An 11,519-nucleotide genomic window follows, 5' to 3' on the forward strand; every position below is an offset into this window, starting at 1 on the left:
TCACTGTCCATATAGCTCCAGACTAGAATGTAAAAGTGCACGTTGCCACAGCGACTTGGAATGCCCAATTAAATTACAAAACACCGCCACAGTTAATCTCACATGGGAAAAAGATACACTTTAACATGACATTCGTATTATTCAGTTTAATTGCAAAGAGGTAACCAGATCCATTGGAGGACATATTTAATTATAAATCAACAAGGATGATTCAAAATAAGAAAATACCAGCAGGTCTGACAGCAATCTGTGGAGAGAGAGAAGGGAGCTAACATTTTGAGTCTGGATGACTCTGTCAAAAGGGATGATTCAACGCGTGACAGATATCTGCCTTCGAGTCAGGCCACTGACGCTTCCGCCCGCATCAAAGATGGCGCCAACCGGCCAGTGGGCCGGCACTCAGCCGCAGTGCTCCGCAATGCCGTCACATCCGATCGGGCTCTGTGACGGCGGAGGTGTCATGTGACTCGGGCTGAGCGGAGCGACGTTTCTCGGGACGGTGAGGAAAGTGTCCGCGGGGTTGTTGAGGTAGAAGCTCTGGAGGGAGAGGGCCTGGGCTCTACGGGGTGTTTTACCCAAAAGGAGAATGTGTAGGGTTGTGGGGAGAAGGCGGGAGGAGTGGCACCCGGCAGGTTGGTCCTTCAGGGGGGCCAGCACAGCTGTGGGCTGAATGGCCTCCTGCGCTATAATCGTTCTATGATCATAAGATCCACTTCTGCTATCTTGTGAGGTTCTGGTGGCCTGGTCACTATTTCCCCATCAAACAAAGACAGCTTAACTGGTCATTTAACTGGTTTGCTGTCGTGGGACCTTGCTCTGTCTTGGTTGCAATATTTGCTGACATAACTGAGTGAGTTTTCATGAAAAATAATTATTGGTTCTAAGAGTGCTTTAGAGTCTCCCAGTAATGAGAAAAACACGATAGATGCTGGTAGTTCTTTACCTTGCCCATGTGGGCATTCTTCATGTGTGAGCTTAGATAGCAAGTGCCTGCCCTTCACGAAGCCTGTTTGATCTTCTGCATCCACCCCGGGACACAATCCTTCATCTTTCCCGCCAACAACTTAGCCAATGCTTTCACATCCGTGTTCAATAGTGATATGGGTCAATACGACCCACATTCCACCGGATCCTTCCCTTTTTGGGGGATTAGTGTGATTACTGCCTGCTTCATCGTCTCTGGCAACTCCCCCTTCTCCAGTGCTTCATTAAACGCCCCCAACAGATGTGGTGCCAGGTCCGCTGCAAATTCCTTACAAAATTCTGCCGGGTACCCATCCAGCCCAGGGGTCTTCCCCGACTTCATACTCCGATACTATCCAGCACCTCCCTCAGCCCCAGGGGCTCCTCCAACGCCTGCCTCTTTGCTTCCGCCACCTGGGGAAATTCCAGCTTGTCCAGAAACCGCCCCATGTCCTCGTCCTCTCCTGGGTCTGCCTCATAAAGTCCCTGGTAATACTCTCTAAATGCCTCATTTATCTTCCCTGGCTCTGACACCACATCCCCAGCCCCAGTCCGGATCTTCAATATTTTCCTGGAAGCAGCCTGCCTCCGCAGCTGGTGTGCCAGCATGCGGCTCGCCTTCTCCCCATACTCGTATTGCACCCCACTTGTCCTACACAGTTGCCCTACCGCCCTCCCCGTTGTCAGCCTGTCAAATTGCCCCTGCAACTTTTTCCTACTTGCCAATCCCTCCACGGTGGGCACCCTCAAATATTCCCTGTCCACCTCCACTATCTTGCTCACTAAACGGTCATGTTCCGCCGTCCTTCCCTTATTTGCACGAACCGTAAATGAGATAATTTCTCCCCGGACCACTGCCTTCAATGCTTCCCAAAAAATGCCCGTCGACACCTCCCCATTCTGATTGAACTCCACATAATCCCTAATCGCCAACCGCACCTTATCACAAAAACCTCCATCCGCCAACAACCCTGAGTCAAACCTCTACCCTGGCCTCTACTCTCGTCCCGTACTGAACCGAATATCCAGCCAGTGGGGTGCGTGGTCCGAGATAACTATCCCCGCATACTCTGCCCCCTCCACCCCAATCAAAGTCTCCCGACTCACTACAAAGTAATCAATCCTCGAATACACCTTATAGACGTGTGAAAAGAAGGAATACTCCCCCCTGGGTTCTGAAAGCGCCATGGATCCACCACACCCATCCTCGCCATAAACCCCCCAGCTCCCTTGCCATTCGTACCCTACCTATCGACCTGGGGCTCGATCTATCCACCCTCGGCTCCAGGACACAGTTAGAATCTCCTCCCATGATCAACTGGTGAGTGGCCAAATCCGGGATTGCTGCCAGCAACCCCCTCCTAAAACCCATACCATCCCAATTTGATCTGTAAAGATTTAATCACCTGCTAATGGTCGCATTCCAAGCATTGTTTGGCATCTTTGAATTTGTCTACATATGTGTTTCTGGAACATACCTCTTCATTCACCTGAGGAAGGAGCAGCGCTCCGAAAGCTAGTGACATCGAAACAAACCTGTTGGACTTTAACCTGGTGTTGTAAGACTTCTTACTATCCCAATTTGGGGCATACACATTTACCAACACTACCGGTGCCCCTTCTAATACCCCGTTCACAATCACATGTCTCCCACCTGGATCCCTCACCTCCTTCGCACTCACGAATCCTATTTTATTTGTTCATTAAAATCGCCTCACCCCTCTATTTTGAATCAAACCCCGAGTGAAAAACCTGCCCAACCCACCCTTTCCTTAACCTAATCTGGTCCTTCACACTTCACACAGAGGTGTCTCCTGCAAAAAGACCACCCCCGCTTTCAAGTTCCTGAGGTGTGCGAACACGCGTGACCTTTTAACTGGCCCATTCAGTCCCCGGACGTTCCACGTTACCAACCTTACTGGACGCTTGTGCGTCCAATCCCCTCTACTGTCCGTCATCTTCCCCACTTAACTCCTGCCCCTTTAATTCCACTCTGTAGTGCCTGCAAACCTGACAGTATCCTTGCTTAATGATTCTTCCTTAAATTGTTTTATTCTGGTTGTTACAGCCTTTATTCATAAGGGGGAGACAGTGGTGAAGATTAGTAATCCAGGGACCCAGGTTAATGCTCCCAGGATAAGGATTCCTGATTTATTCATGGAATTTAAATTCGACCAGTTTTAGTGGTGGGATTAAACTAGATAGGTGCTTGATGGCTGGTTTAGACACAATGGGCTGAAGGGCCTCTTTCTATGAGACTCTATGACTCTAATCCCGCCAAGGAAGCTGGTTGAATTTAAATTCAATTCATAGATCTGGAATTGGAAGCTAGTCTCCGTGATGGTGACCATGAAACTATCATCGATTGTTGAAAAAACCATCTGGTTCACTGATGTCCTTTAGGGAAGGAAATCTACCGTCCTTGCCGGATCTGGTTGACATGTCACTCCAGATCCACAACAATGTAGTTAACTCTTAACTGCCCTCTGAAATGGCCAAGTGTACTCAATTCAAGGGCAATTACAGCCTGGCAGCAAATGTTGGCCTTGCCAATGACACCCACATCCCATCAAAGAATAAATTATTAAAAAATCAAATCAATTGAGTAATGTGTTTTCTCAAAGGCACAAAAGGGTTTCCTGGGGCACAGACTGAGAAGAAAGCACAAGAGGTGGTACCGATGTAGTGCTGTCTTTGCTGGTTTACTTTCTGTTTGACTGGGTAACAATAATTGCATTATGTCTTTATTGACTTTACTCTCATTTGTGTTACCTAATCTCCCTCTTGGCGATGTTAACTTCCTAACCCAATGTTCTGCAGCACCTTGTTGAAGTGTCTATTTTGGATATGTTGGCTTTGATGGTGAATGCTGGCAGGTTGCATAGTTCCCTCTCATCTGTGGCTAATTATAGCTGCCCTTACTACCAAACTGGCTGAGAGCAACAGACTCTGCATGGACCACAGTCAAACCAGCGACCTTCTTGCCTAGTGCTATTGCAGGAGGTGAATTTACCAACATTTACCCAGGGCAGCACGGGGGTGCAGTGGTTAGCACTTATGCCTCATGGCGCCGAGGACCCGGGTTCGATCCTGGCCACTGGTCACTGTTCATGTGGAGTTTGCACATTCTCCCTGTGTCTGTGTGGATCTCACCCCCACAACCCAAAGATATGTAGGGTAGATGGATTGGCCACACTAAATTGCCGCTTAATTGGGAAAAAGTAATTGGGTACTCTAAATTAAAAAAAACATTTACCAACAGTGTCAGAGCCCATCCTGCCAGTTTCCATGGCAAAAGCTTTTCTATAGGATTCGGCATTGAGAAATTTGGTCTACTGTGCTGTGTTGGCTATTTGAAAGAGCTATCCAACCTCTCCAACTTCCCTGTTCTTTCCCCTTCACCCAACAAATGTTTCCGTGTCAATTATTTATTAAGGGCAGCACAGTGGCTAGCATGCTGCCTCACAGCTCCAGGGACCTAGGTTCAATTCCAGTCTCGGGTGATTGTCGGTTTGGAGTTTGCACTTTCTCCTCTGCGTGGGTTTCCTCCGGGTGCTCCGGTTTCCTCCCACGGTCTAAAGATGTACCTGTTGTTTGGATTTGCCATGAAAAGTTAGGAAGGGTTACTAGGATAGGGTGGAGGCGAGGGCTTAAGTAGGGTGCTTTTTCCAAGTGTCGGTACAGATTTGATGGGCCGAATGGCCACCTCCTGCACTGTAGGGATCCTATGATATGATTCAAGTTCCCTTTAGAGGCATATTGCCTGGTTTTAATTGATATATTAATTGGGATTGCATTTTTCATAGAAAACCTTGCAATATTGGAGTCAATATCACAAAGCGTGTGTGTACTTTTGTACCAGCTAAATCTCTGGATCTCTCTTTCATCCTCTAAGGCACTGTTAAAACCTATCTCTGACAAAACCTATGGTCACCTGCCCTAAAAGTGCCACAGATAGCTCGGTGTCAGATTTTGCTCCTTAATCCTCCTATGAAGCTCCTTGAAGGTTGTTATTGGCTTTTCTATCAGAATTGCTAACAGAAGAATTGCGCCCCTGGCCAACTTTGATATCCTAGTTTTTATAAACAGGATTCCTGTAATAATTTCCTTGCAGGACTGCCTGTCGCCATATCCAAATTCCTGCCACCATGTACTAGATGGTGCTTGTTTTGATCCTGTGATTCAGTTGCAGGAGTTCCTCAAATATTAAAATGAGCTTGTGTTCATATATATATATATATATATATATATATATAATATATATATAATGCCTCATCAAATGTCCGAAACACCCTAAAGCACTTCACAATGAATTGTATCAAAATAATGGTGGTGAATGTTAAAACATTTGGGATATGTATTTCTCAGACTGGCCCGGTATGTAATGAACAGAAAATGCTGGAAATGCAGAGGCAATTCAGTCAACATCTGAAAGTGAGAGGAAAAACGGTTAACTTTATGGGTGGGATCCCTTCGAGGCAGCTGACCTAACTATAGTCCGTGCAATACAGGACACAAGCCAGCTTGTACTTGAACATGACATTCTCAAACAATCTGTTCTCGTCTTTTAGAATGAACCCTCAGTGCTTCACTTTTGGAACTGGACAGTGAATCTTTTCAGAGGCAAGCAGATCTTATGAGGGGAAATTATTAAATACATCATAGCTCTTAAAGCTCCCAGTGAATTTCTTTATTTAACCAGTGCAGTGCAATGTACTGTCCAACTACCACCATTTTTCTGATCAAGGATAAATTGCCACTTATCATGAGTTTCAGTTATGGTGTGGTATTTAAGCTGCCACCTTTACTGAGCTACATCTGACCCCAGTCCATTCACAGCCAATTTGACACCCCCAAAATCCAAGCACACTAGTCGCCAATGGCACTTACCCTCTGGTTTCAATTTGTGGGCCTGTGCTGAACTTCAGTGCTGTTGTCCCTTTTATAAATTCTAAATCGAAGCATTAAGATCTGTTTATTTCAGCAACTTGAGATATACGCAACACACTGCAAACAGGCACTTCCCCGTTACATTGCCCTCCCCCCACCCCTTCCAACCACCCAAGGCTCCAGGATGTGCAATATGTGAACCATCACAATCAAACTTAAAACAACCCTGATGATGGAGTGCAGTCATCTTTATGGGTGTGTGGTTAGGGAGTGAGCATTATTCCATGTACTGAGAATGAGTGATGGCCATCTACTTAATCAAGCCTTGTTAGCACTGGGTAATAATCTCAATGCCACAGAACTATCGAGAAGGACTTGGGGTCGTAATGAATACTGCCACTTCCTGGCAGTCCAATTGACCATCTAAGGGGAGGTGGGGGGAGGACAAAAATCATGTTCACTCTGTAACTTATTCTATCTTCCATTTATTCCAGGGCGATGGCATTGTCTAATTATGATTGGGCCCAGAAGTTAGCAGCATTCCATGCCAATCCGGCAGGTTTCCTTGAAAGTACGACAACACAGAACTTCGTAGGTGATCTGCTGAGAGCCCTGACAGACGAGAAGACTGGTGAAAATGTAAAGGTGCTTCACCACCTTGTCTTAGTTGGGTCAAAGTTACAGTATATTGAGTACACATTGATTAGCTTAGAAGTGCAGCACCCTTTTCGTGCTTTAAGTTTCCTCACAAAATGTTGAAAATTCATGTCTTCTTATAAACACTGCTTGCCATCCGATACTCCACTTGTCCTGTCTCAGCCTAGGGAGTGATTGAGGGTCCACAGACTGTTTGACCCCATAGCTCAATCCAGTCATGGCATCACCCAGTGTACACCCTTTGTCAGGAATTGCAGGAAGGAGCGAGACGGAGAGTGAACTCTATCTCCTGTTTGTTGCACTAATTGATGTCAGTTTATGCTGGATGGGCCAGGCATTGAACCTGGGACATCCCTGTTGCATCCAACCGTCTTGCTGGGCTGTATGATTAACAATTGAGCTGTCGGGGAGACGCTTCTTCATTTATGTCTTTTTGCTGTAAAACAAAGCGTTTCCAGTTGAGTTGAAACATTGCGATCGACCAGAGATCAGATTTTATCCCATTCCTAGTAGCTCCCAGAGGTCACTCTGTCTGGATGATAAAACACTTCATATCATACTGGCATGGTTGATTGCCATTAATCTGAGGTCCTTTTTGGTCATGGGTTGTGGACGTCATTGGCTGGGCCAACATTTATTGTCATCCCTGAGGACATTTCCGAGTCAACCAAATTGCTGTGGATCTGGAGTCACATGTAGGCCAGACAGGGTAAGGATGACAGATTTCCTTCCCTAAAGGACATTAGTGAACCAGATGAGCTTTTACGACAATGGTTTCAAGGTCACCGTTAGACTTTTAGTTCCAGATTTTTATTGAATTCAAATTTCACCATCAGCCATGGTGGGATTCGAACCCGGGTCCCCAGAGCATGACTCTGGATCTCTGGATCACTAGTCCATTGACAATACCACTACGCCACTGCCTCCCCTGTAAGGGTGTTTTGTTGTCCTGTAGTGATCTTCGACCAATTACTTACAAGGATTTTAAACCCAAGCTGTTAATTAGTAGTTTTATTACTTGTCCTGCCTAAGCATCCAGCATATTGTCTCATATGTTCTTCTTGCTTCCTGTGTCCCTAATGTGTTGAAATTGAGTCTTTGCGCACTGTTTCCTGCAGTAGCTCATTCAGCACGAAACCTAATGGTGTCACATCTGACCCTTTGCAGAATCCTTCCAGAACGCCAACTTTAGCATCATCTAATTAATGACTCTTTGTTTATCTCACTTCTGTTTGATTAAATTCATCCCAGGTTGTGGCCTGTCCCGCTTTTCAATTTTAAAATAAGATAGTTTTGATGGAAATTTGGCAGAGAGTTTGAAAATGATTGGTACGCTTTGATGGAAAAATATGAGTTTCTGGTTTCTAAAATTATCTTTCTCTGTTTTTTACGTTTCAGAAGCAGATTCTCGGGGTTATTCAGGAGTTTCCAACATGGCTGTTCACCAACTCCCAGGCGGCAGAACGGGCAGCAGAGTCCATCTTCAGCATCTACTCACAACTGCCCTTTGTACCCAAGTCAGTAAATCTGAAATGCCACCTGCTGCTTTCAGTGACCACTATCGTAATAGCCACTGATCATCTGATCCGCAATGAGAAAGTATTGAAAAATTTGATGAGACAACTGCTTGATGCAGTGTGTGACACCAACGATCGCAAATACGGTGGGGGTTTTAGGCCTCTGCGGGCCGTAGCGTGCGACTGCCTTCGTGAATTTGAAACGTGCTACCCCGGACTCCTATCACGGAAACTGGACCTTCTACATACCCTCCAGCAAAAGGAGGTCACTCCTCTGCACCAGGCCTACACATTGCTGTACAGCCAAGTGCTGAAAAATGCAATTCGCACGCTCTCTCAGTCGCGCAATGTGTCAGATGGCGCCATCCGTGAGATGTTGACAAGGAACGAGGAGATCAAATGGAAGGTAATGGCCAAAGCGCAAGATTTATCAGCTGTCACCATAACAAGCGGTCTTTCCTCACTCCCATCTACCGTCGAAACAAAGGAGTTGAAATCCTCCGTGACATTGCTGCTAGAGGAATCGTTCCTCCTTACTCCAGTATCCCAAGCTGCATTGCTTCGTGAATTAATCCAGGTGGTCCTTCTCGTGCGCTCGCTTCCTCCGGCCACTTTCAGATCCCAGTTACTGCGTCTGTTTGGGACAATGGATATATGCTTGCTGCACACCATGCTGCACATGAAGGCAACCTTCACTGACAGTCTTTTCACTGTTGAGGACGAGAACTTTCTTTTGAAGCGTCTAGTCTGCATGGCCCATCACCCGCTGCTCAGCAATCCTCTCAAGCTCTTCTACATGGACTGCCTACTTCACTTCCCTGAAAACCGGCCCATTAACTCAAACCTGGAAGAGAATCTACCAATTTTGTTCACCCCAAAGATGGCGGCATGCCTTTTCCCCACACTATTTAATGACAGTAGCACAATGCTGTCTTGTCTCAACCTGGTGAGTCTCATGTGTGTTGAGAATGCTGAGGAGGACAGAGGACTCGCTGAGATCTTTGACTACCTAATGTCTTTATACAAACTGGTGGACGTGAATGGAAGCCGAGAACGCACTGTGACATTTTTCCGTGCGGTGTATATATTTGTGGGCTACTTCCATAACAATGAAATGTTTATGGTAGAGTTGACCCAGTATATGGTCAAACTGTACCAAAGGCATTGCACCTTGGCTCCGCACATGATCAATCTAATTAATAGCACCCAAAACCTCCTGGAAGATGCAAAATGGCCCGTTTCATTGGCAGAGGCTTTGCAGAAGATGATCGTGGAGCTCCCATCAAAGCAGTTGTCCCCTCATAAACTGATGTGGCACCTCCGGGTGCTCACAAGAGTGGCCAAAGAAACTACAATCTTGCAGAAGGTGACAGTTCAGTTTTTGCTGAATGTTGTTCGAGTTTCTGACATGTGCAGGTCGGGTGAGTGGCGAGTGGGTAACGCAGTCCTGGCCGTGTGCCGAAGCATTCTGCACCACCAAAACCTGGAACCCATCTTCAGTGACCTTGCGGATCTCCTGCAGCACATCCACCTCCAGTTCCAAGATGTTGACATTCAGGATCATGCTCATTTCTATTATGCACTACTCACCTGTCTCTCCCATGAGAAGCTAGCCAGAATTGTGGCAGAGGGGACAGGGAACTGCAGTCGAGCAAAAACGCGATCACTCTCATCCCTCATGTCTGAAAGCACAGGTCACTCGATCTCCGTACTTCCAATCAAGCATCCGGTACTAAAGCTCATTCCCGTTCCTGAAGAACACTCTCCCAACCTCACTGCTGCTGGAGACACCAGCGAACTGGACTATGAAGAAGATTACCTGGAGAAATACTTGGGTCAGTTCTGTATTGTTGGATTTGCTTCTACAATTGTGATGAAATTCCATTTGACTTTTGCAGAGAGGGTTGATCCTGAGCATCACAGGGTCTACGCCATACACTTGCATTTTGACCTGAGGAACTCTCACTACGAACCGCTGAGTGATCTCTACGTACCATGCCTCTTCTTCAATGGGGAGCCTCACGTTTTCTCTCTGCCTTTCAAGCCGCGCCTACCATTTCCCATCACTCTATACACAAGTGCCATCTTTACCAGGGAGGATGGCAGCACGTGCTGCAGTCAACTCGAGCCCCTCGATGTTGGTTTCTCCCGATTGTTCCTGACTCTTCCTGTCCCAACAAATTGGCCATCGAAGATCAAGGCCAGTCTCTTTGACCAGCTGTGGACATCCTTGGAGCAGGCTGACTCCAGCCAGTCTGCCCTTAGTCGCTTTTGCTTTCAGACAGCTCAAAGACCTCTGAGTGAACTTGTCACCTTACATTTTCAAAAATATGTCGTGTCACAGAAATCTGACCCAGAGTCTTACAAAATCTTTCTGTTTCTGCCCCCTCAAACCAACATTCTGTTCAGTGTGGAGCAGTTGGACAGGATGGCGAAGGTTGATATTGTGACTGATAACTGGAAGCTTTTGCCATTCATTAATTCTTACCTGATTGACATAACGTCTCAAAAATAGGACCAATGGCTGTTGCAACCAGGCTGTCCTGTGCACAGTGCAGCCAGGCGTTCTGATTAACTACTTCTTTTCAGTACCATTTTGAATACAAACTTTCCTATTCAAAGTATAGAATTGTTTTCCTTCCAGGATGTCTGCAGTAAGTCACTGTGGGTGCAGCATGTTGAGACACTTGAGGCGAATGCAATTCTGTTTTGCTTAATACAAGTGAACACGCTTAAAGGTCTCTAACTAAAGGGTGCAAATACAGGGAAAATTAATGCTTAGACCACAATAGTCCCAGTTTAATGCCCTGCCTGGGCAGCGTTAATCAAACTTGGGCCATTGTACAAGCATTTCAAAGAGCAGCCTAAGACTAGGTAATATCAAATTGGCCATGTTTCTACTTGGTTATCCCTATACAGCGACATCCAGCTGAAGATTTAGAGTAACAATCAGAGGACAGGATCCAGGTTGGAAGCGATGCCTTCCACTATTGGATAGCTTGCTGGTGCTTCCGGTCCAGATTTAAACGTGATGTATGACCCTCTAGGCAAGGTACAGATGGGCAACTGGTGCCTGTGGGAGTGTGGTAAGGCGGACATGATGCCTTCAAGAGAGAAGGGTGCAGTTGGAACAGAGAAAATTAGTTGTTGAAGTGAGTTGATCAGTTTTTGATCGCCTGCGTTTGCAGTTTTCTTTTAATAATTCACCTGATTTGATTGGTGGTATCTGGGAAACAAATAAATTATTTTTATAAATGACTTATGTTCGAATAGTTGTATTTCCTTTGCCTTGCATCCTAATTAGAGTTCTGACGGGAGACAAATGTTGTTCTGAGAGGGTGACTGTAAAACGTATATAAACCCAGTTCACAAAACCTAGAGGACGACAATGCATCACAAGGATGATCCCCACCCCAGCTTTGTGAGACAGCCAAACTGAAGAGCTGGCAAACTTGCAGCCTTAGGGATGAAATAACTGCAGGCTTCCCTGCT

General features: G+C 46.1%; 1 protein-coding gene across 3 annotated transcripts; it reads left to right on the plus strand.

Annotated features, from left to right (window-relative positions):
• The first annotated feature begins 417 nt into the window (after positions 1-417).
• On the plus strand, positions 418-11,285 carry ap5b1 (adaptor related protein complex 5 subunit beta 1). 3 transcript variants are annotated; one of them, XM_072478434.1, is made up of 3 exons: positions 418-499; positions 6,348-6,498; positions 7,909-11,285. In XM_072478434.1, the coding sequence occupies exons 2-3, from the start codon at positions 6,352-6,354 to the stop codon at positions 10,540-10,542; spliced, it is 2,781 nt and encodes a 926-aa protein (XP_072334535.1). In that variant the 5' UTR covers positions 418-499; positions 6,348-6,351; the 3' UTR covers positions 10,543-11,285. The 3 variants fall into 3 exon arrangements, with proteins under 3 accessions (XP_072334535.1, XP_072334537.1, XP_072334536.1); XM_072478436.1 differs by having other exon boundaries at positions 6,348-6,492; XM_072478435.1 differs by having other exon boundaries at positions 427-528.
• The last annotated feature ends 234 nt before the right edge of the window (positions 11,286-11,519 follow it).

The sequence above is a fragment of the Scyliorhinus torazame genome, chromosome 16 (assembly GCF_047496885.1).
Source record: "Scyliorhinus torazame isolate Kashiwa2021f chromosome 16, sScyTor2.1, whole genome shotgun sequence".
NCBI lineage: Eukaryota > Metazoa > Chordata > Chondrichthyes > Carcharhiniformes > Scyliorhinidae > Scyliorhinus > Scyliorhinus torazame.

Excerpts from the sequence above, each read along its gene's own strand:
- ap5b1 (XM_072478434.1), top strand. The coding sequence starts at position 6,352 with ATGGCATTGTCTAATTATGATTGGGCCCAGAAGTTAGCAGCATTCCAT. Across the intron at positions 6,499-7,908 it reads AGACTGGTGAAAATGTAAAG|AAGCAGATTCTCGGGGTTAT; the intron begins GTGCTTCACCAC and ends TTTACGTTTCAG.